Genomic DNA, 26,441 nt, shown 5'->3' on the forward strand with positions numbered 1-26,441 from the left:
CAAAAACAGAAGAGGTGCAGAGATTTATTGCAGGGATTTAAATTATGAAATATGAAATCAGATAAGATTAAACTGTGAATAAATAACAACAAATTTTAGATTACAAGATGATAATATGATCTGATTTTCCAAAGACACTGTAAGTAAATCTATAATAATAGTGTACTAAATGTAGTCAGATTGAATACGGAGGTTAACAAGGACAAGTTAGTGTTCATTCTCCACTTTTATTCGGTACTTTTAGCTTACAACATTTTAAACCATGTAAATTGGAACCATGTGATGTGACCACAGTACAAAAAGAATGAGTGACAATACTTCCTCTTGGCTTATAACTAGGTAATTATATAGAAAGTACTTTCAAGAACCATTTGGAAAGATTACAATAGATTTAACAACAAAAAGATCTGAATGAAGTGACACCCATCAGGCTGCGATTCAGGAACTATCATATCAATAATGACATTTCTTTTCAAGAGAAGCAGTGTAGGAAGCAAGGGCACATTTATGAAGTGACACAAATTAAACACTAAACTTTAGGCATAAATTTTACATTTGCCTTAACTTAAATTGGATGTGCTCAGTAGCAAAGCATGACAGCAAGTAATTATTGAATATGGCCACTAGCAAAGGAATACTCAAAATAGTAAGAATGTCAGGAGTGATTAAACAATGAGGTACAAATGACTTAGCAGAATATGTGCAAGGAGTCATATGTAAATCTGCCCTTCAAATACGATAAGTACGACAGGAGATTTTATGAACTAAACATCTGCAGATATTCACAGAAGAACATAAGACATAGGAGCAGAAATGAAGCCAAGCAACCCATAAAATCTACTCCTTCATTCAATCATGGCTGATACGTTTCTCAACTTCATTCTCCCGCTTTCTCCCCATTCCCCTTGAACCCCTTAACCTGCTGCATTTCCACCCACAGTGTACATGCAAGATGACAGATCTTGTAACCCATTAAATATCGTATACAAGTGATTCAGTTGAGCTATAAGATTCGAGTTGAATGATCCCAAATCAAAGTGCCAATCAGTATCATTCAATATCATAGGATTGATGCAAATATGCAGGAAATGTTGAACATGTCAGAGAGGTTTGAGGAAGAGATTAAAAGCAAGTTGATACAAGGCTTTATAAATAGTGGCATGGAATACAAAAGCAAAAAAAGTTATAATCGACTTTTATAAAACACTGTTTATGCATTAACTGGAGTGTTGTGATCAATTTTGGCCATCCAACTTTGGAAATGTCACAAAACCCATTCGAGAGATGTCCAAAAAAGACTTACAAGAATGATTTGTGGAACGATTCCAGTAAATTCATTCGTTGGTGAAATTTGGAATGTTGTTCTTAGAGCCGACAAAGTTGAGAAGATATTTAATAGAAATGTTTAAAATCATGTGAGGTCTGTACAACAGCAACTAGAGAGAAATGATTTCTATTGCTGGGAAGGTCAAGAACTAGAGTATACAGATTTGGGAAAGTGGTTCTGCATAGGGAGAATGAGGAGCTAGGAACTAGACTAAAAAGCAGAACCTCACAGGTTATAATATCTGGTAACATCACTGACCTGACATTAGGTACATTAAAACAGGCACTGTTTACATAAATTTGGAAAGTCAAACACATAGTTTAAAAACTGGCATGGGGGAAGTGAATGTAGTTCCTAGAGAACAGGCTCCAGTTTTGGCAAAGTGGGGGTTAGATTGCTTTGGTTGTCTACAGAAAAGCAAAGCTGACTTGAAGACAGGCTATTTTTAATGCAGCCAATAGTTATGATCTGTAAGTGTGGAAGCAGCTTCAATCATGACTTTTCATGACTTTTAAAAGGGAATTAAACAAACACTTGAAGAAACAAAATTTGGAAAAGTTGAAGTAATGGGATGGGCACTGGGACTAGCTAAATTGCATTGGCAGAAATCTGGGTTGGAGTCAAATGGCTTCTTTTGCTATTATAACTATTTTGCAATCCTATTAAGTGAAAAAAGGTTTTCAGGAGTTGGTATCTTGCTTAAATTTGCATATTTTTGAGAGGAAATACAAATTAACAATGTGATGGGGTCCTTTTAACCATTAGGAAACTGAAGTTCAACAAAGCTGGTATGAGAAGGGGAAAACTAATTGATTACACATCACGTCCATAATAGGGGTTACACCTCTAGCTGCAACGTGGGCAATCGAAGAATTCTGCAGGACTTCCCTCAAAACTTAACATGGGAAAAAGTTTGTTCCTATTCATGCATTTTTGATTGCATGATACACATTCATTTACTTGAATTTATAGCACATTAAATCATATTTGCATAACCAAAATGGAATGGCAAATGCTGCCGAAAAGCCTCTTCATTCTCTTTAGAACTATCTTAACCACAAACGACGTTGGTTGAAACATTTGGCCTGCAGCTTGTGAAAGAATTATAGGGAGTGCGATTTAAAATCTCATCCAGGGAATGGGTCACACCATCTGGGGAGAACATATTGACACTTGTTGACTTTGACAATCAGAGTAGAGTGTCCCAATTAAATTGTTTGGGCTAAAAGACATGTAGGCAAACAAATGTAGTTGAGTGCAAACCTGGAGTTTGAGTAGGAGGTTCAGTGAAGGGGCAGAAGGACTGTTTTCTTCTGTTTTTACTTTTCTACCCTTATCACAATGGAATAGGTTTTTGCTCTACAACATGAAAGGGAGTTAGTGTCTAAAGTCTATTGTATTTTTAAGATTAACATCAATACAAATTGGTAGTAATGTTTAAAATACGTCAATAAGTGAAGAGTACAATGAAATAATGAATTAAAACTCATAAAGGACGGCAGGTCAGGTGATGTGTCAAAGCTGCAGCTTGGCAAGCTTCTGGATTCCATTGCGATGCAGGGTCAACATGCCCACAAAAAGGCTTTGAAGACTGAAAAGCTCTGACTCAGAGGTTAGGCGGGGAGGCTGAATTACAGACACCTTGAAGCATCAGGTAAGGGGAAACTTAATTGGACTCTTTGCACCAGGAAGCAGACATACTGCTTACATTAGGACTGGTCAAAGGTTAGGGACAGGAGAGTGTGACCGAGAGTGGGAAAGGTAAGGAACCCAGAGAGAAGGTGTCAGGAGTGTCAGCTTTGCAATTATCCATTAGGAGTGAAGTACTCTCAGCTTGTTTGGATGAGAGCAGGGACCGAAGGATGGATGAGCAAAGTGACCTTGGCACCGTGGTACAGGAGGAGCATCAAGGAATAAAGGAATAGTGGGGAATAGTATATTGAGAGGGAGTGCCACTGTTCCTTGCAGCAAAGAATGAGAGAAGATGGCTCCGTTGCTTGTTCAGTGCCAGAATTCCAGAAATCTGCTCAGGATTGGAAAGGAACTTGCAATGGGATGGGGAGGATCCAGGTCTTATGGTCCATTAGGTACCAGCAGCATAGAACTTGGGAAAGTGGTTCTGCATAGGGAGAATGAGGAGCTAGGAACTAGACTAAAAAGCAGAACCTCACAGGTTATAATATCTGATAACGTCACTGACCTGACATTAGGTACATTAAAACAGGCACTGTTTACATAAATTTGGAAAGTCAAATACATAGTTTTAAAACTGGCATGGGGGAAGTGAATGTAGTTCCTAGAGAACAGGCTCCAGTTGTGGGAAAGTGGGGGCTAGACTGCTTTGATGGTCTATATATGAATAGTTCTGGGACCAAGGTTCTTGTGAACCAAATAACTAGGGAAGTAGAGAGAGTTTTAAACAAAATAGTAATAGGGCAAGAGTTCAAATGTGGAAAGATATGGTGCATCACAGAGTAAAGACAAGAGAGAAAAATAGTAATGTGGCAATAATAGGAAGGGACAGAGGGAAAGAAAAACTAGAAATACACCAATCAGGAAGAGATGTCACGAAGATAACTTTAAACAAAAAACTGAAGTCTCAGTACATGAATGTGCAAGGTATTCATAACAAATCAGATGAACTGATAGCATACCTTGAAGTGAATAAATATAATCTAATAACCAATACAGAATTGTAGCTTCAGGATGACAAGGAACAGGTTCTGAATACTGTGGTGTATCTGATATTTAAGAAGGATAGGAAGCTAATTATATCTGGAGGGGTAGCACTGTCAATTAAAGTTGCCAAGAAGAAATCAGTCAGAAACTTTTTCCCCGGGTACAACAGAGTGTTACAAGGGGACATAAATTTAAGGTGAAGGGTGGAAGGTATAGGGGAGATGTCAGGGGTGGGTTCTTTACCCAGAGAGTGGTGGGGGCATGGAATGCGCTGCCCGTGGGAGTGGTAGAGTCAGAATCATTGGCGACCTTTAAGCGGCATTTGGATAGGTACATGGATGGGTGCTTCATCTAGGTTAGAAGTTCGGCACAACATCGTGGGCCGAAGGGCCTGTTCTGTGCTGTATTGTTCTATGTTCTATGTTCTAAATCAAGAAGAAATACTGGGCAATTGTGATTAAGAGACCGCAGTAACTATAGGGGACTTGCATCCAGACATAAATTTGAAAATCACAGTATTTGGATGAGGAGTTCACAGGATGAATTTGAGATAGTTTCTCAGAGCAGCATATTCTGGAACTAACCAAAGATTGGAATTCCATAATATGACAGGATTAATTCCAGTCATTCCTGGGCAACAGCAATCACTATTGAATTGAAATTCATGTTCACTTTGAAAGGGACAACTTTGGGTATAAATTTAGCATTTTAAATTTAAATAAGATCAACGTTGTGGGCATGAAATCTGAACTAGTTGAAGTGAACTGGCACTCTAGGCTAGGAGATAGATCGACAGTGTCACAGTGGCAGACATTTAAAGGGATATTTCAGAATAGACAGAATAACTTCATTCCTATGATAAAGAAGATTCCTAAACACCTCTTCAATAACTAAAGAGGTTATTGAAAGTATCAAATTTAAGGCAAAAACACATAACTGTGTACAGACGAGCAGTAAGTCAGATGATTGGTCAGAATATAAATAATGGCAGAGAATGGCTAAAACATTAATCAGGACATAGAAATTGCAGAATGAGAGGAAGCTAGCTATAAAGATTATGAAAGAGACAGCAAGAGCTTCTGCAGGTGTATTTATATGGCAAAAATTGAGCATTTGTCCTCTACAAAGTGAGAATGGGGCATTATCAGTAGTTAATAAGGAAGTGATGCAATCCGTGCTGGTACAAACAACCTTGGCAGGACGAAAATGGAGGTTCTACTTAAAGAATTTGAACAGTTTGGGGCTAAATTGGAAAGGCGAGTCTGCAAGGTAATAATGTAGAAGTCAATGTATTATAGCCAAATTTGCAGATGACACAAAATAGGTGGTAAGGCAAGTAGTGAGTATGACACAAAAAGTCCATGCAAGGATATAGGCAACGGGGCAAAAACTTAACCAATGGAATATAATGTGGGGAAATGTGAGATTATGCCTTTGCCAGGAAGAACAGAAGAGCTAAATATTACTTAAATGGAGAAATACTGCAGAAAGCTGCAGCACAGAGGGATTTGGGGTACCTCGTGCATGAAGTACAAAAAAAGCTGGAGTACAAGTTCACCAGGTAACAGGGAAGGCAAATCGAATGTTGGCCTTTATTTCAAAGGGAATGGAGCATAAAAATAGGGAAGTCTTGCTAACCTATAGAAGGTACGAGTGAGAGCGCAGCTAGAACACAACAGAACAGTTAAGGGCTCCTTGTTAGAGGAAAAACATAGTGGCATTGGAGACAGTCCCAAAAATATTCACTAGGTTGACTCCCAATATGGAGAGAATTTCTTATGAGGAGAGGTTGAGTAGTTTGGGCCAGTACTCATTCAAATGTAAAAAGAATGAGAGGTGACCTTATTGAAACATATAAGGCTGTAGAAGCTGGTTGTAAAACATATTCATGATTGAGACAGTTTTTTTATCATTAAGGAAATTGAGGGTTATGTGGAAAAAGGAGGAAAGTGGAGTTGAGGTTTACCAAATCAGTCAGTTTCTCAGTGAATGGATCTGCTCCAATGTCTTTTGATCAAACTTCCATTTATGAGCTAAAACAATGATATGGCAAAATTCCACATTTAACAATTTTTATGGTAGCAAGTTACTAAAAAAAAACTGAACACTTATTTTTGTCAGCAACGTTTTCCTTAAACTAGAGAGAGAAATTTTCCCCTTTTAATATGGCACAGATCAATTGTATGGATTGACAGTCCTCATAGCAAACAATCGACAACTGCTCTCAGCTCTAACAGCTTCCTGTAGCCCCAATTTGCTGAGTTGTAACTTCAGGTGACTATATCTAGAACTTCCCTCAATTTTCAGAGGGTTTCTTAAATCTACTGCAAGTATTGAAGCCTTTTTGAAAGATTCTCCTATCCATAGTCATGCCAGGACAAATCTCCCAGAATCTTTAAATGGTTACAGGATACATGAGAAACCATCTCACCCTTCTAATTTGATTATGCAAAGTCAAGCAGCTTGTCTCTGTTATCCACTTAGAATTGCCATCATTTAGACATATTTACAGACTTTTAGGGAAGCCTGTAACCTAGTTTCAAAAAAAGCTTTCTCTTCTCTCTTCCCCCTAGCAATACGAAACATATTAGCCTTGTATTTAGGTGGAAATACTAATTAGTTATCTTGATCCCAACTCCCTTTCATCTTAGACATAATCAGTTTATAGCACAATTCCTTTCAAGCTGATAATTTTTCTGGCTATTTGAGAGACTCAACAGACTATTCATTGTAAACTGAGAGATTTATCTCATTGCCTCTAATTATAAACACCTTGCACATTCTTCTCAGTGAAACAATATCAGCTTTCCTTTAATCATTAGCAATCAAACCACCCAGTCTTATGGTCAAGCTAACTGCAGAACAGCTCACATGAATCCCCGTTTTATCCTAAATTTATAACCTGCAGTCCGAAAAGATAATAATCATATACTCCTCACAATGCAAATAAGACAAAGACAGGCAAAAGGAGTAGATCAGAAGAGAATGAGAGATGTTGGACAGGGGGTTTTGAGCATGGTAAAAATTAGGGGAAGACATGCCAAGACCTGAAGCAGGGTATGAAAGGCCAAGGTGAAAGTTAAGAGAATAAATTGAGAGTCTCGGGCCAAGCTTAAAGAATTTCAGATAATGGTAGCATGACCAATTCAAGGGGAAAAGAAAGGGGGAATCAGCAGGCAATGATTGTGGGGGTGGGTGGTGGTGCTATCCATAACACGTCTGACCCCTTTAGTTCCTCAGTCTGTCATGCCCCACTTTCAAACCCCAAACCTCCCTTACATTGTCGGACCTTATCTTAAGTACATCCCTGAAAATTAAGCAAAACTTTCAATGAGTCTTGGCATCAACACTGGGCTTCAGGGCATTTATCAAATGCATAAGAATAGCAATAAGCCATTCAGCCCTTTAAGCTTACTCTGCCACTCAACTAGATCATAGCTGATCATCTACCTTAGTGCAGCAATGTGGCATAACCTCCTATATACCTTGATACCATTAGTCTCTAGAAATCTCTCGATTCCTGTTCTAAAAATACTCAATGATTTAGTTCTAGAGCCTTGGGATACAGAATTCCAAACATTCACCACCCTTTGAATTCATATTCCTCCTCACCTCAGTAGTAAATGGTTTATCCTCATTTCTTATCCTGACATTATCTTCCCTGGTTTTACACTCATCAGCCATGGAAAACTTATCTACATCCGGCCTGTCATGCCCTGTAAGAATTTAGTAAGTTTCAGTGAGATCATCTCATATTCTTCAAAACTTTTGGGAACACAGACACAGTTTCCCCAATCTCTCCTCATAAGACAATCCTAACATTGCAGAGATCAGTCTGGTTAATCTCCACTGCAATTGCTAAAAGACAAGCATAGCCTTTATTAGATCAGGAGCCAAAACTGTACATAATATTCCAGTTGAGGCCTCACAAGAAAGCATGTCAGGTACTGGATATTGAGAGATGACATGAGGTATAGGATAATGAGTGACAATGAGGGGATAAGATAATGTGATGTGAAGTGTAAGGGAAAAGAATATATGGTGCATGACAATGAGAGATGAGAGGCATAAGATAATGGGACAGAAAATGAGGTAGAAACAGAGTGAAAGAGAATAAGAGGTAGAGGATAATGGGAAATGTGAAGTACAGGATAATGAGAGAGAATACAAGGTACAGAATAACATAAAGTATGTGAGGTGCAGAATACAAGGAGAGAATAATGTGGCAGTTTATTACAAGATAATGAGAGCAAATAAGGGAGTGAATGTGAGGTGTGAGCAGGGAAGATTAAAATAGTAAAGCAGCAAACAGCAAAAAAAACCAAGAGCATTAAACAAAACATTCAGACATGACACAGGTGCTATAAGCACCATACATGTACCGGTTTGATAATCAGCACATCCTAACTTCCTGAGAACAACATCTGAGGATCTTCTCTCGTATAATTCCTCCTCCCAGCAAATAGAAGCCTAGTTTATCAATCAAGAGAAAAATAGGCAGAAGGAAAAACCAAAATACAGAAGGGCGAAAAGATATCTACAATAATAGAGATAGCAGAAGGAAATAAGAGAACAGAACAAGGAATGAAAAGAAAAAAAAGTATGAGATGTAATAAAACAAAAATCGTTTGAATTTGAAATACGTTTGAAACAGTAACTTAAGGATATGTCAGGACTAGGCATCTTAAAATCAGTTGCTTAAAGTTTTGAATTGCTAATCTTCCTCTCTTTTGAGAACTGTGTAATAATTGCTTTATAAATGGTTGGGACGGTTATCATTTGAACATCGCTGGGAAATTCTGCTTAATAGTATGATAGTGATGAACTATCCATGCTCATCTACACTGCTGCTCTTCTCCCACTGTCCATATCTATTTTCACTGGAATTTATTAAAAGCAAATTTGGAAGAAGGGATCCCAGTTGACTTTCCCCTTCTGAATACACAGTGCTGAGGACAATAACAAAGCCTTTATCACTTACATTAACTCAATTTGATATTTTTCAATTCAGTAATTGTTCAAATCATTCAGATGTCAGCCATGGTCTGATACATCTCACTCTCACCATTTGAGCCAGAATATTGTAGATCTGAGCCCTGCTCTACACTTGAACACATAAATCAGGCTAACAATCCCAATTACAGTAACTATAAGGGATCACTGAACGTGCAGTCTTTCAGATGAAATATTAACCCAGACCCTTCTCTACCAGCTTAAAATGATGTAAACCATCCCTTGGCCACTACTGGATGAGAAACTGGAGAGTTAGAATCATAGAATCCCTACAGTGTGGAAACAGGCCATTTGGCCCAACAAGTCCACACCAAATCTTTCCAGTATCCTAGCCAGTTCTTATCCCTCAACCAACATTGTTAAAAACAGATGAATTGACCATTATTACTTTGTTATTTATGAGTTTATGCTATTCATAAGTGGATTGCCCTATTTCCCTTATCACAGTGTTCAAAAATAACCAATCAGCCAAGTGCTCTGGAGCACAATAGCCCAATTGTGAAGATCTTAAGGGAAAGCAGTAAAGTCGGGAAACATTTAAACAACATCTACAGAATCTGTAACTGGTCCAAATGTTTGAAAATTACTTAAGAGTTTTTGAAGGAATCAACTGTAATTTTCATGTATAAGAAGAAATCTTAGTTCTTGTGACCTGGCAAATCCAGAACTGAAATCAATATCAACAGGAAGAAAATTAAGAAATAAACCTACAGCGGGATAATATAAAGGAGAGGTACAATCAAATAACTGAAGGGTGGAGGCAATCAGCAGACACAAACAGAAAGCAGAAAGAAAGATGAACATAGAGAAATCTTGCAAAGAGCAGATAATAACTCACAAGAAGAGGCAATCAGCAGACACAAACAGAAAGCAGAAAGAAAGATGAACATAGAGAAATCTTGCAAAGAGCAGATAATAACTCACAAGAAGAGATCAGTTTTTCTGTTTAGTGGAAAAGGAGACATGATTTCTTGAAGGTGCAATGTGAGCTAGATTAAAAAAAAGCCTTGAAATCTGAAGTAAAGATCAGAAATGCAACAGAGCTGGATATGTTCTCAGAAGTGGCCAAATTGTGAACCACGGTGCTATTAGTTGGTCAGTTTAAAAGGAACGATGAAATTATATACCATAGGATAGTCATGATGCAAGCAAGAGTGGGTTTGTAGAAGTGGGTCTTGCTGATGACTATTGATTGTGAAAGCTGATGTATGTCAGGGCTCTTGATCTACCCAGCAAAAATAAAGAACAGCATTCTGGGGAACTCTGAAGCATTTGACACATTTACACGGTGTATGATGAAAATCCTTGAGATTCCACAAGATTCTGGTAAGATGTGAAAATATCGGAGCTGTTTTGGTGGGTGACATCAACTCCACCCATATTGACTGGGACTACCTCAGTGTTGGGGTTTGGATGGGGAGCAATTTGTTAGATGTGTCCAGGAGACCTTTTTGAAACAGTATGTGGATAGTCTAATGAGGGAGGGCTTGTTCTGGACCTGGTATTGGGAAATGAGTCTGTTCAGGTCATCAGTGGGGGAGGGTTTTAGGAATAGTGACCATAATTCAGTAGGTTTTTGGTTACTCATGGATAAGGACAAGAGTGGACCTTGGATGAAGATGTTAAACTGACAGAAGGCCAACTACAACCAAGTTAGGCAAGAATCAGAGAATAGGCAGAAGTGGGTACTGCTGACACTGAAGATCAGAGTCAAGATTAGAGTGGTGCTGGAAAAGCACAGCAGGTCAATCAATGAGGCTGGGAGCCTCGAGGGTTGAGAGATAAATGGGAGGGGGTGTGGGGCTGGGTTGAAAGTAGCTGAGAGATCATTTCCCCTCCCCCACCTTACCCCAGTTCCAACCTTCCAGCTCAGCACCATCCTCCTCACTTGTCCTACCTGTCAATCTTCCTTCCCACCTATCCGCTCCACCCTCCTCTCTGACCTATCACCTTTATCCCCATCTCCATCCACCTATTGCACTCTCAGCTACCTTCTCCACAGCCCCACCTCCTCCCAATTATCTCTCCATCTCCGAGACTCCCAGCCTCATTTCCGATGAAGGGCTTTTGCCCGAAACATCAATTTTCCTGCTCCACGGATGTGGCCTGACCTGCTGCGCTTTTCCAGCACCACTCTAATCAAGAATTGGAGAATGTATATTGGGAGCATCTGCTTGAGGTTAACTCCATATCTGACATGGGGGAGTCTTTAAAGATCAGTTGATTAGTGTGCAGGGCAGGCAAGTTCCTGTGAAAATGAAGGACAGGAATGACAGGGGAAATTGTCAGCTTAGTCAAAAAAAAGCATACTTAACATCCAGGCAACTAAAAACACACAAAGTCCTTGTAGAACATAAAGTAGGAAGGAACTCAAATGGAGAGAAGGGAGGGCTAAAAAGGGGCCATGAAATGTTCTTGGCCAACAGGATTAAGGAGAATCCCATGGCATTTAATGCATACTTTAGCAGCAAGAGGGTCACTAGGGAAACAGTAGGCCCACTCAAAGATTTATGTGGAGCCAGAGGAAGAGGGTGAGATCTTTCCTGAGTACTTTACATCGTGTGGGAGAAAAATAAACCGCTCTGCCGGCCCACTACTTATTCACAGAACCCATACCTGTTGTTAGCTGAACACAGCATATCCATAATACCTCAACCTGACCACGATCTGCTCAGAAACTAAACAGCAAAACAAGACATTACCTAAACAGCTTCCAGACTGAAGGAATACACTCCTTACATGACCTGATAACAGACATCCTACCTCACAATAGTATCACCGCTCTTGTAGCCCCAATACCATCCCCAGTCTCCTCAGGTCCTAACTAGACTGAGTGGCACCCAGATACCTGACGAAAATACACACCACCCTGCAGACCCATTGAAACCAGAATACTGGACATTAGTACCTGCTCCAGCAGAGGACCAGAACCTCCTGTTACAATTATTACCTGATTGCTACTACCGGACAACCGATTGTTTTCCATTGAATTCATACTATCTTGTAATTAACAGTACACTACTGTAACACTATAAAAACTTTATATCAGCAGCCTGGGGAAGAGGATCCTTGACTTAACTGTGCAGAGTGTCCGTTTTGTACCAGTCCTGTCAATTTCTCTTCCCCACCATAGCGTGAGAAATAAGCCAATCGTGTCAATTTCACAAGATCGCTGTGTGGTCTCTACTTGTAATTGGATGATTCTCCGACAGTTTTGGTGTAGCCGACAGGCACTTATCAGAGTAACGGACTGAAACAACTCGGGGTTGGTGGGCTCTGACCTCACGCAGTGGGCCAGGCCTCAGGGAAAGAGTGGAAGATGCAGAAGGGAACCAAAATACTAATGATACCGAGTGCATTCCTCACCTGAACTAGTAGCCTCATCCTGACAGGGGACAGATGGCAAGGTAAAACGGTAGACAGGGCGGCCCCTACAACTTCTCCCCCAATAAATTTCACTCAAAATTCGGCTATTTTGCATGACCCTGACCTGAGCCGGTGTGCAGAGAAGACACGTGCCAAGCAAGACAGAAAATTGGAAAGACTATCGATTCAAATTTCTCAACTTGAAGGTCCTGAGATCGTGGGAAATTGACTAAGGCGCCCCTGTTTGCTTTATTCATTTGTCTAGTGTTCTGTACTGTCTGTCTGTCCTACCTGTGTGTCTCTGTGACAGTCAGTGCTGCAGCCTGCCTGCCTTGTACTCCCAGTTCGGCCACTTAAAGGGACATGGGTGCGCGGAACTCCAGACTCTGAAAGGACCGACTGCATACAGGAACAGCTCTGCCTCGTCCCCTCGGGGAGAAAGGTCCATAGCCACTGATTTTGTCATGGAGAACACAAAGGTGTGTTTCAAGACCAAGGTAGGAGATCCTCTTTTTACACCTGAGTCACCGGCAGACACAGTTTTAAAAGAGACAGAGGACAGCAGATGTGTAATCCCCTTCAGCGGGAATGTCTACACATGGTCTCATGGCAACTGGCCATATGGGGGAATCCTTTAAAATTGATAAACTTGATTATTGGACCGCGTCTATGATGGACAGGCATGGGGACCCCTCCTGGGACACTTCCTATCTGCTGCAGTGCCTGGAGAAGTTTAAGGAAGTAACGAAGGGATACCCAGCCCCTGACATTAAAGAGCACCATCAGGCCCCAGACACGACTATTTCCCTGGCAGCATCTGTAAGGAGAGAAAAGAGCTGGTCAGTTAGACTCGAAATGTCAGCTCTTTTCTCTCCTTACAGATGCTGCCGGACCTGCTGACATTTTCCAGCATTTTCTCTTTTGGTTTCAGATTCCAGCATCCGCAGTCATTTGCTTTTACTTTTACGACTATTTCCCTGAACCTCATGCCCACTGCCTCGCCGCCGTACAACCCTCAGTATCCTAAAGTCTCCCTGCCAACCCCAGAACCGGACCCACTGACAAATGCAGCCCCAGAAGGACGTGGCAGCTACAGAAGCCTGACTTGACACCGCCACCCGAACCCGCTCAGACCCACAACGCTGACGTGGCGTGGAGCTCTTCCCTGAAAGCACAACATCCCCCGCATTATGATCAGCTCCACTGGCCTTGATGAGTCCTGGACCCACGCTGAGGTCCGAGCTATGCTGCAGGACGCCCCAGACCCGCGAAAGCGCCCCAGTGCATTCCACAACTGGCTCTCCCAGCTTTGTGCCATTTACAATTGCCTGCAGCAGGATGTACAAACCCTCCTGCAGCTGGCTTACGGAAGCCACTGGGCAACGGTTCGTCCATCCATCGAGTTTCCCATCAAGCCGTGGGATGCAGCACGGCAGCACAGTAGCTGGCTGGACAGAATTGTTAAGGAGGCGATTAAAGCAGCTGCAAGGCAACAGGCTGACTTGGGTGCACTTACCCATTGCCTGCAGAAAACAGACTGTTCCTGACTGTATCACCCACTTTAAGGATGTCTGGGACTCCTCAGCAGGCATACCTTTACTAGGAAACGAGAACTTAGCTGTTCAGACCAAGTCAATAGCATGCTGCCTACGTATGCCCCTTGTCATAATTTGGCTTGGCAGACAACAGAGTGGGGAACACACTTGCCCCATTAGACAGGAGTGGACTGTTTGAGGTGCAGAACCAGAAGGAAGCGTACCCCTGGCTCACACAACCTGATAACCGAAGGGGCAGTTATAGGCAGACGCAGCACAATTGTTACAGACCTAGAGATCAGTTGTGGGGTCCATGGTAAGAGAGCATCCAAGGAGCAGGAGAATCAACATTTTGGGCATGAGCCCTTCTTCTGGAATGAGGAAAGCGTGTCCAGCAGGCTAAGACAAAAGATAGGGAGGAGGGACTTGGGGGAGGGGGGTTGGAAATGCAATAGGTGGAAGGAGGTCAAGATGAGGGTGATAGGCCGGAGTGGGATGGGGGCGGAGAGGTCAGGAAGAAGATTGCAGGTTAGGAAGGCGGTGCTGAGTTCGAGGGATTTGACTGAGACAAGGTAGGGGGAGGGGAAATGAGGAAACTGGAGAAATCAGAGTTCATCCCTTGTGGTTGGAGGGTTCCTAGGCGGAAGATGAGGCGCTCTTCCTCCAACCGTCGTGTTGCTATGGTCTGGCGATGGAGGAGTCCAAATACCTGCATGTCCTTGGTGGAGTGGGAGGGGGAGTTGAAGTGTTGAGCCACGGGGTAGTTGGGTTGGTTGGTCTGGGTGTCCCAGAGGTGTTCTCTGAAACGTTCTGCAAGTAGGCGGCCTGTCTCCCCAATATAGAGGAGGCCACGTCGGGTGCAGCGGATGCAGTAAATGATGTGTGTGGAGGTGCAGGTGAATTTGTGGCGGATAATAGAAGGATCCCTTGGGGCCTTGGAGGGAAGTAGGGGGCACAAGTTTTGCATTTCTTGCGGTTGCAGGGGAAGGTGCCAGGAGTGGAGGTTGGGTTGGTGGGGGGTGTGGACCTGACGAGAGAGTCATGGAGGGAGTGGTCTTTTTGGAACGCTGATAGGGGAGGGGAGGGAAATATATCCCTGGTGGTGGGGTCCATTTGGAGGTGGAAGAAATGGCGACGGATTATACGATGTATATGGAGGTTTGTCGGGTGGTAGGTGAGGACCAGTGGGGTTCTGTCCTGGTGGCAGTTGGAGAGGCGGGGCTCAAGGGCGGAGGAGCGGGAAGTGGAGGAGATGCGGTGGAGAGCATCGAGGAGATTGAACCGTTCATCCACTTTACCAACACCTTCCACCCCGACCTCAAATTCACCTGGACCATCTCAGACTCCTCCCTCCCCTTCCTAGACTTCTCCATTTCTGTCTCGGACGCCCGAATCAACACGGACGTTTACTATAAACCGACCGACTCCCACAGCTACCTAGACTACACCTCCTCCCACCCTGTCCCCTGTAAAAACGCCATCCCATATTCCCAATTCCTTAGTCATTTCCGCCACCTCCAAATGGACCCCACCACCAGGGATATATTTCCCTCCCCTCCCCTATCAGCGTTCCAAAAAGACCACTCCCTCAGTGACTCCCTCGTCAAGTCCACACCCTCCACCAACCCAATCTCCACTCCCGGCACCTTCCCCTGCAACCGCAAGAAATGCAAAACTTGCGCCCACACCTCCCCCCTTACTTCCCTCCAAGGCCCCAAGGGATCCTTCCATATCCGCCACAAATTCACCTGCACCTCCACACACATCATTTACTGCATCCGCTGCACCCAATGTGGCCTCCTCTATATTGGGGAAACAGGCCGCCTACTTGCGGAATGTTTCAGAGAACACCTCTGGGACACCCGGACCAACCAACCCAACCACCCCATGGCTCAACATTTCAACTCCCCTCCCACTCCACCAAGGACATGTAGCTCCTTGTACTCCTCCGTCGCCAGACCATAGCAACACGACGGTTGGAGGAAGAGCGCCTCATCTTCCGCCTAGGAATCCTCCAACCACAAGGGATGAACTCAGATTTCTCCAGTTTCCTCATTTCCCCTCCCCCCAACCTTGTCTCAGTCAAATCCCTCGAACTCAGCACCGCCTTGCTAACCTGCAATCTTCTTCCTGACCTCTCCGCCCCCACCCCTCTCCGGTCTATCACCCTCACCTTGATCTCCTTCCACCTATCGCATTCCCAACGCCCCTCCCCCAAGTCCCTCCTCCCTACCTTTTATCTTAGCCTGCTTGGCACACTCTCCTCATTCCTGAAGAAGGGCTTATGCCTGAAACGCGATTCTCCTGCTCCTTGGATGCTGCCTGACCTGCTGCGCTTTTCCAGCAACATATTTTCAGCTCTGATCTCCAGCATCTGCAGTCCTCACTTTCCCCTTCGTAGTAAGAAAGGCCACTGGCCAAAGGATTGTTGGGCAGCTCCAGCCAGCAACACCTGAATACTTCCACCCTCCTCCAGCCCTCGCAGACACAACAAAATTGGATTTTACCACCCCCCACAGTGACAGCATCAACAGGCCGCCTACACTGTTGCTGAGCCATTTCCCTGGGCCCCGAAACCCTCGGGCTGCCATGGGAGGGAGGTCCTGCAGGCTGCCTCTATACGCCTCTCCCACTTCCCGCTGGAAAACCCAGTGATGGACGTGGAGGTGGGGGGTGTCTCATTTCAGTCTTGGTGGACTCTGGGGCCACCTACTCGTCTGTACCTCCCTCTCTCAAACCGTTCGCACCGTGGGTGTCTCCATAGTATCCATGCTCCAGCCACTATCAAACCCTGTCAACTTTAGCATAGGTCACTGCCCTGGATACAGCAGTAATCTCTGCAGTAGCCTTCCTGGGCCGGCAAACTCTTTGTAAATTAAACACTAGCATTCATTGCTCTCCCCAGGGTCTCACATTAGAAATCCCTGACACACCATTATTTCATACTTCAGGCTGCCATTTCCAGCAGCCCAGAGTCCTCTACTCCTACTAGCTAGAGTTACACCTCGTCATGTTGGCACACACCTGCCCACAGCCTCCTTGACCCTTTCCTTTCCCTCCTCCTGACGGCCTCTCCATCCCCTGCTGTATCCTTTCTCTGCCGGGTGATATTGACAGGCCATGTCCTTTGTCAATGTCATTGCACTGCCTTAGGCCCACAGGACCTTGGATCACCTTCCATTGCACTTGCGGACTCCCATCTTGCTTTGACCTCCCCGCTGGCACTGTCTGGACTTATTTTGTTGCACCACAGGGGGGTTGTAGCAGAAGTCCAGCTCAATGAAGAGCAGACTACACTGTTCTGCCACGAGCTGGCCTCATCAAGAGCCCCTCGATCCCCAAGGATTTAGGATCCACGATAGCATGGCTATGATTCCATAGCGACCATTCCACTTTTTGTCCCTTTACCCTGCCAGTGGCCCGTCAGTTCAGATTGCCCAACTAGGACAGACTGAGTTCTGCGTGCGCTGCACTCCTATATCGGTGCAGGCCACCTTCACCAAACAAAGTCCAGCCGCTGCCCAACCTTCCGGGCTCGCTGTGGGCACATCACTTCAATCATGCAGGCCTAGTGCTATCTGCCGCACCACGTACAGTAACACTCAAGCAGGGAGCTGTCCTGCCATCAATACACCAGATTCTGGATTAGTGGTGCTGGAAGAGCACAGCAGTTCAGGCAGCATCCAAGTAGCTACTTGGATGCTGCCTGAACTGCTGTGCTCTTCCAGCACCACTAATCCAGAATCTGGTTTCCAGCATCTGCAGTCATTGTTTTTACCTCATCAATACGCCAGTACCCACTGTCACCGGCGATAACAGAGGGAATCAAACCGGTCATTGACTCCCTCTTGAAACAGGGCACCTTGATGCCTACGACCGCCCCTGCAATTCCCCTATCTTGCCTATCCCAAAACCCGGGAGGCCAGGGAAATGGTTGTTTTCAGCACCTACAGGCAATCAATTCCATCGTTGTTCCCAGTTCCCCGGTGGTCCCTGACACAAACGCCATTCTCACCAGCGGACACTTGCTTCTCTGTAATTTGACTTCTGTTCAGACCTTTTCTCCATCAAATCATCCCCTGAGAGCCAGTACCTCTTCACTTTCACTTACGGTGGCCACCAGTATACATGGATCCAGCTTCCTCAAGAGTATACAGACAGCCCCACAGTATATGCCTCTGCAGGACACTGGATGCTTACAATCCTGCACTTGCTGTGCCAAAGCACTCTCCTTCAGTACGCCGACAATTTATTAGTGGCCTCCACCTCCACTGATTCATGCATTCAGACACTGTTGCGTTATTCCACTGCCTGGCACAGGATGGACACAGGGTCTCCAAAGACAACATGCAACTCTGTCAGGAGACAATACAATACCCGGGATATGAACTCTTGCATGGCCTCAGAGCGCTGTCTAAGGAGCGGGTGACAGCCATTACCAAGCTCTCCCTGCCTGCCACATGGTCTCTGCTGCTAGCTTTCCTGGGGGATGATCAATTATTGCAGGCATTAGATTCCTGATCACTATGCCATTAATGCGCTCCTTACGTGAGGCATCCTCATCAAAGCAGCCAAAGATGTGCTGGACGCCTAGGATGGAACAGGCATTCACAAACCTCAAACAACGGCTAATCTCCACTCCTGCTCTGGGAATCCTTGACTATTCACAGCCATTTTACCTGTACATGACTAAGAAAGAGGGATATACATCCAGCATCTTAACACAGGTTCATGGAGATCCCCAGCACCCTATAGCTTTTTATTCTGTACAATTGCCACCGATTGTAACGGGAATGCTGGCCTGTTCGAGAGCTGTGGCAGCCACTGCGGTAATGGTAGAGAAGGCCACCTGCATTGTGCTGGGCTACCCATGCACTGTTTTGGTTCCCCATTTGGTCTCCCTGTGCTTAACTCGGCAGCAACACACCACTCAGAGAACAGGCTATGAGATTGCATTGCTCTCCCAGGCCAACTTCTCCCTTCAGCGTGCCCGCACCTTAAACTGCGCCACTTTTCTTCCTGTCACTCAGGAAGCCTCTGCAGACAACCATGATAGTTTGGACCTTGTGCAGCAGGTTGTCACCCCACGTGCTGATCTCTCTGAAACACCGCTAGATAACCCTGACCTAATAGTCTTTACAGATAGGTCTTCATTCAGACCCTCAGACCAACAGACACTGGCAGGATACGCCAGGGTACACCCTTTGAGACCCTCAAGTCTGCCGCGCTACCGATGGGACATCCACAGAAGCTGGAACTACTCGCCCTCATCAGAGCCTGTATTATCACTGAAGGCAGTTCAGCCAACATTTATATGGAGTCCAGGTATGCTTCCGGAGTCATCCATGACTTTGGCACCATCTGGAAATAGAGGGGTTTTATTACTTCAGCAGGGAAGCCATTACAACATGCTCAGTTAATTGACAACCTGCTAAAAGCCATCCTCCTACCCTCTGCCGTGGCTATTATAAAGTGTGCTGCCCACACCTCTGCCAGTGACGCTGTCACCCCTCAGAAATGCCTCTGCTGACACAGCGGCTCCAGAAGTTGATTCAAACCCTACTACAAACATCCTACAGACCCCCAGGATATAGAAACCTCCGGAATCCCCATACCTCACAGTTGCAATACAAGCAGCTCAACAAGCTGTTCCACAGGTGGAAAAGGATAGCTGGTTCCGCCTCAGGGCGAGGCAATCACCCTCTCTACAACTACTGGTGTATTCCAATGGCCGCATTATCTGTCCCAAGGTCCACCTACATGCACTGGCCCTAGCAGTCCACAGCATTGGCCACACAGGGAACAGGGGGGTGGTACATCCAGTCTGTCAATCTTAGTATGTGCCAGGATTTGTAGCTACTGTCCAAGCCCTGCTGTCACGCTGTGCCACTTGCCTCCAAAACAATGCAGGCAAGCCTATCGCCATGTATGACCACTTACCTATTCCTGAGGGACCCCTTCACCCACCTACAAATCAACTATGCCCACACGCCCCCTAAACAAGACTTTAAATATATTTTGGTCATTATCGATATGTTTTCTAAGTGGTTGGAAGCATACCCAACAAAAGGGGATGACACCAGGAGAGTGGTTAAATGTCTGATGAAAGATGTTATTCCCAGATTCGGAATGCCGGTAACATTGCAACAGACAGGGGAACCCACTTCACAGCGAACATCACAACTGGTATTAGCGAAGTGCTCGGAATACCATGAAAACAGCACATTCCCCATCAGACATGGTGGAACAGATGAATGGCACACCTAAAACTACCCTAACTAAAATTACCCAGGAAACAGATCTGCCCTGACCAGAAGCCTTGCCAGTAGCCCTGTACATAATACATGGACAGGTAACTGCACCACAGGACTCACCCCTTTTAAGGTCCTTATGGGAAGACCCATGCCTACAGCGAAAAGGCCCCCAAAACTCTCCACAGAAACAGCACTACTCCTGACACAGGAGGCTCTGCTAGATTACATCCAAGCCCTCAGTTGAGTCATTAACCTTAATCATGATTTGGTGAAGGCAGGGATGTCCACACCCCACCTCGAGCCACTTCGTCTGTTCAAACCTGGGGACTATGTAATGATCAAGTCACTAGAAAAAGATCCCCTCTCTCCTAGGTGGGAAGATCCGCACCTGGTACTTGTGAAAAGCTGTCAAACTGAAGGTGGATAGTACTGATGCATTTAAGGGGAATTCAGATCGGGACAAATGAGATAAAGTAAGATGAGAGGAGGTGGCTTGTGTGAAGCACAAACACTGTCACAAACCTGTTGCACTTAATGATCTATTTCTGTGGAATACTGATGTGCAGTTTGAATGCTGTCCTTTAACAGCAAGTGTGCCCAGCAGAGGGCAAGCACCATACACTCAGCAGTGACTTGCAAAATAGTCCTGCTGCGACACCCAAACTTCAGAAACCAAAGGACACTGCAAATTAGACTGTGGAATTTCGTGAATAAATTCAACAGTGTTTAGAACTAACAAATGGTGAATTTTAATTTTCCATTGCCATAATCCCTTGATACCTTCCTGTGACTTTCCTCTGTGCATATGATGATGGGGCATTCTTTCCAAAGCTGTTACTGAAAGGAATAAATGTACAACTGTGCTTGAAGTTTCATATAATCTGCAGTCCTTATCATTTAGCTCTTTCCTATGATGAGTTAATGGTTTGGGGATTTACAGGACTTACTCTTGATGGTTGTTACATAATGTTCAGTGTACTTCAATGCAGCTGTGAGTAATACAAGCAAATACAAAGGCAAAGTCTACACGTGTATGAACAGATCTGCATGTGGCCAATTTTAGTGTCAGAACATAACTAATGCATTTGAACTTATGGGTTATTTAATAGAGACATTTTTTAAACTCAATTATGATTTTCAAGGCATTGTAGGAGAATGATGGTGAGGTACAAGATCAGCCATGACCTCCTTATATTTTTATGAGTAATTCCAACCACTGCATAATCTTGTTGAACAGCAAGAATTCTCTTGAGAATAAGATGATATTATAAAGCTGAGAATTTTTTTTTACCTTTGATGGTCCCAGTTTTGCATGAAGATCACGACATTCTTGCCTCAGTTCCTCAATCTGTTTGTCCTTGGCAAGGATTATATCAGCATGTTCAGAAAGATCTTTGGCACGTTGCCTGGCAAAGGCCTTCTTGTAATGTTCCAGATTGGAGCCTTTAGCTAGGACAGGAGAGTTCACCTAAATGAAATACCAGAGTAAGATACTAAGGATAATTTTCAACAAGAGCAATAGGTACATACTGATAGTCTGAGTTTGATTAAAATCTGACCTTTGAGTGTCAATTCCTTACCAATCCCCATCTGGCTATACTTGGCATCAGCTGTGCCAGTGTAACCAATCCAAAGGAAGAATGTCTGAGTCACTAAGACATACTTTGACTTTCCAGCAACTTCTCCAGCATCATGGTCTTCTTATCCTCACTCTTTCTTGTCCCAGTTATCTATCCTTTAAAATCTGATTGGGAAACATCCTGTTTTCCTCTCCTACGTATTGATTGTCAGCCTCTAAACTGAGCTCTCTCTATCTCATCTCAATGTCTTTTAGCCTCTGAGGAAGGGTCACTCAACCTGAAACGTTAACTCTGATTTCTCTCCACAGATGCTGCCAGACCGACTGATCTTCTCCAACAATTTCTGTTTTTAATCCCTTTAGTCTTCTTCCTCCAAACGTCCTGTTCTCTAAACATTCTAAAACCACTTCGTCCCACATGAATTCACTGAATCACATTCACGGCCAATCCCTTACCATTACTTTGATTTTCTATCTTCTCATGGCTTCAATCACTGACAATGCCATTTCTGGTCATTTCCATAAATGCTTAACTGTCAATGTTGTCTCATTCCTTTTCTGTCTCTATCTATGTCCACATTGGCAAGAAATCTTTCCCCAAGTTTTTTTTTCCCCAATTGCATTGTTTTAAATGCCAGTTTTTGACATTTTATTCACTACCTCTGCAACTATCAATCATTCCGATACACACATTTGATGGCCTCATTCCCTGGAAAACCTTGACTTTCTTCTATCCTGAGGATTATATTTGGTTCCGTCCACATCAACTCTCCCATAAATTCAAGCATCACAAACTTTAGCATATGTGCCAGATAACTGGAATAGCCATTCATCACCAGTGCTACTTAGACAACATAAAATAGCCCAATACTGGAGAATCCCCATGGGACACCTCAGGCTCCTGAACTTGCTTTCAAAACCTCTATCTTTCCAGCATCTTGTGTTTATTTATTTTTTAAAATTCACCTCTTTGAACAAGACATTTGGTTATCTCCCCTAACCTTTACCTAGGCTTCGCATGCATTTTTGCTTACTTGTCTGTAGACTTGCCCTTACAAATACAAATGGTTGCACCCATCACATTTCTGCAGGCATGACCAAGAGTTTGGTAGAAGTAACACACAAAACCCAAAAGAAGCAAAAATAGATGGAGATATATATAACATGATACCCACTCTAGTACACCAGGCAAACCAGTATAAGGTCAGTGGGAATACCCTATCTTAGAGCAAGAAAGCGACTCAACTGTGGGGAAGAGTAATCTTCAATTTTTTTGTCTCTTCAAATGTTTATCTAATTTCCTTTTGAAAGTTTTTATCATTTCTGCCTCCATTACACCTCAGGAAGTACATTCCGAATGCTCACCACTCACAGCAAAAATAGATCTTCCTCACATTGTCTTTGCTTCTTTGGTCAATTGCCTTAAACCAGTGCCTCCTAGTTCTCGATGTTTCTACCATTTAGAACAGTTTCTTATTCTTTACTCTACAAAGATTTCTCATAATTTTGAACACGTGCAAATTCTTCTCAACCTTCTCAGCTCAAAGAACAAGAATTTGAACTCAGTAAATCTATTTATGCAAGTGGAATCCTTTATCCCTGGAAAATCCTTGCTAAACTTTTCTGTACTATCTTTAATGCCCTCATATCGTTCCTAAAGTGCAGTGCCCAGGACTGTACACATTTCTCCAGTTCAGACTCAGTAATGTGTTATAAAGGTTTACTAGAACTTCGTTGCTTTTGTACTCCACATGCTTCTATTTATGAAGTCCAGATCTAATATTCCTTTTTAATAATTCTCTCAATATACATCTTTGTCCTTGCATCTCCTTTAGAATTCCATCCTTTATTTTATAGTGCCTTTCTTCATTCTTTCAACTTAAATATATTGCTTCAAACTTCCCTGCACTAAATCTCACCTGCCACATGTCTGCATATTCCATTAACCTGTCCACAGTCCCTTGAGCACTGTTACAATACTCCTTAAAGTTCACAATACCTTCCAAGTTTTGTGTCACTGGCAAATTTTGACATGGTGCTCTACACCCCTAAAAACTTGCTCTCTCTTCATTTTAATAAAGATCAAGAAATTCTGCAGCGTGATCCCTGGGGTCCCTGACTGTTTGTGTTCCTCCAGTCCCAAGAACAATTATTCACCACCACCTCTGGATTCCAAAGAAGAATCATATTGCACTTGAAATATTAACACTGTTTCTTTCACCACAAATGCTATATATTTCCAGAACTTCCTGTTTTAATTTGTTGAAATGGTCTTTGTTTCCTGTCACTCAGCCAGCTTCATATCTATGTTGTCTCTGTCCCGTTTTTCCCCGTGGCTTCAACTTTGCTAACAAGTCTAATGTGTGACATTTTATCAAACACCTTCTACCAGTTCTTATGCATCACATCAACTGTACTACTTTCATCAACTACTTTGGATACCTTACCAAAAACTCAATCCCAATTAATTAAACTTGACTTACTTTTCACAAATCCAAGGTGGCTTTCCCTACTTAATCTGCATTTGTCCAAGTGACAGTTAATTTTGTCCCACATGATCATCCCTAAAATTTCTCCCATAACCAATTAGTCTGTAGTTGCTGCATTTTTGAATTCGACATCCTTTTCTGAATAAGGGTATAATATTTGCAAATTTTCATTTCTCTAGCATTCCCTTTCCATCTAGGGAGCATTGGAAGATTGTGGTCTCTACCTCCTCTTTATCCACTTTTAGACCATACAGTTTCCTTACTACTTCAATTTCATTATGACCTGGTAGTTTCTCCTTTCTTGGCAAAGACTGACATAAAGTGTACATTTAGTACCCCAGCCATATCCTGCAACTCTATACATTGACCATTTTTTGGCCCCTAATCAGCCTAACACCACCCCCGAGTACTCTTTTACCACTTATGTGCTAACTGAAAACTCTGTATTTCTTTTCATGTTTACAACCATTTGTCTCTCATACTCTCTTCTTGCATCTCTGCTGTCTTTTTCCACTTTCCTTCTTAACTCCTAACAAAATTCATTCAGTCATCAACTTTATTTACTAAGGTCCATGTTTTCACATTTCAGTGTAAACCCAAGTCAAATCTTATTGTAAATCACTTACTCCATATAATGCTATCTCATTTTGTTACTGTAGTGCTATCTGTATCTCCCAAACCTTTATGCGATGTATTTATGCACTACTGGTTCCGTTCCGTGCTAAGTTAATTTAAGCCGCCTTCAAAAACACTGGCAAATGATAAGCGAAAATATAGGTTCTGATTCTAATTAAGTGCAGCCTATCCAGCCACCAGGTTCAGATATCTCCAGGACCAGACCCATAATCCCAAGAATCTAAAGCTGTCCTTCCTGCCCATTTCTCCAGACATACATTCTGATCTACATTCCTGCTTTAATACTCAAGAGTACATGGCATAGGAAGTAATCCTGAGATAACTATCTTTGAGACCTTGTTGACTAGACTCTTTGTTCATTGCTGAAAATCCATTTACAAGACCACATCATTTATTCGATTCAGATCTTTCAAGCTGATCTTTTTACAACCTCTGGCTGCTCAGTCTCCCATCACAATATTCTGTAGTCACTCAGGGTGTTGACTCCACCAGCAGCAAGGAAACAAACCGTTCTGAATTCACATCTGTGGCTGCAGAAATGCCCTATTCTCAAAACCATACAACACTCAATCATTATTGTTTCCTCGACTTTTAACCTACCCCCACTATATGGCTGAGCCCCAAACTGTCTTAACTCAAGCTGTACTCCCAGACAAACCATCACTGGCATTCAGAACCCATTAAACAGTGAGATGCACAAATGGGGCTGCTCTACTACCTGCCTGGTTCTACTTAATTGTCTTGTGGTCACCCATTTCCTTCCTGCCTAGACATGCTTAAACTGAGGGATGGCCATATCTTGCAATGTGCTACTCTGAAAAGTAACACAGATGCACCACACTGCAGCTACTGTTCAACTTCTAAAGGCTGGAGTGCAAATGCTTCCAGCTGATGAGACAAGTGCAGTGCCCCAGGAGACAAGAAGAATTCTGTAGTACCCACATGGAAGGAGACGTGAACTGAACAGGATTAGGGTGCCCTCCTATTTCTCCATATATTAGAATAACTAAACTTCACAGAAATAAATGAAAGTCTTACTGAATGTGGATATTAAATTGCTTATCTTGTTTATTAACTTGATAAGTAAGTAATATGTTACAGTTTCTGAGTTTGAGACACCTCCCGATCTTAAGCTACAACATTAAAACTGCAATACTCAAGAGACAATGTCCTACCTATTGTCCAGGTCAAATCACCCCCTCATTTTCTTTTGTTGATTTTTAACCTCTGGGTCATGAACCTTATACAAGCGCACCCCTGAGCTTGCACTGTTTCTCCTACAGGTCCACTCCAATGCCTCCTTTAACTCACACTGATCCTCTAACTCTCACGTGGGCTTGCTTCTGTACCTAGCTTTAACTCTCAATGCTCGATTTGCTCTCCCACAGATCTTCTCCTCGTCTGGCTTTACCTTTTGCCATTCCTTTCACTTTCTCCAGGCGGCTTTCATCTCTCAACAACTCCTCTGGCTGGCCTCACCCAGGACCACTCCTGACCTTCTTAATCAGCTGCCCTGACTCTCAACCACCTTCTCTATTCCAGGATAATGAGTCTTCTTATAGT

At 43.4% G+C, this 26,441-nt stretch overlaps 1 protein-coding gene across 6 annotated transcripts in view; it reads right to left on the minus strand.

The window, feature by feature from the left end:
• Positions 1–26,441, minus strand: part of LOC140491403 (peripheral-type benzodiazepine receptor-associated protein 1-like) — a 293,538-nt gene that overhangs the window by 129,789 nt on the left and 137,308 nt on the right. For all 6 annotated transcript variants that reach the window (XM_072589528.1, XM_072589526.1, XM_072589524.1 and 3 more), the window contains one exon: positions 21,466–21,642. In XM_072589528.1, the coding sequence (XP_072445629.1) occupies positions 21,466–21,642 (177 nt within the window). The remainder of the gene's footprint in view (positions 1–21,465; positions 21,643–26,441) is intronic.

This window comes from Chiloscyllium punctatum, chromosome 19 (genome assembly GCF_047496795.1).
Source record: "Chiloscyllium punctatum isolate Juve2018m chromosome 19, sChiPun1.3, whole genome shotgun sequence".
NCBI classification, from domain to species: Eukaryota; Metazoa; Chordata; class Chondrichthyes; order Orectolobiformes; family Hemiscylliidae; genus Chiloscyllium; species Chiloscyllium punctatum.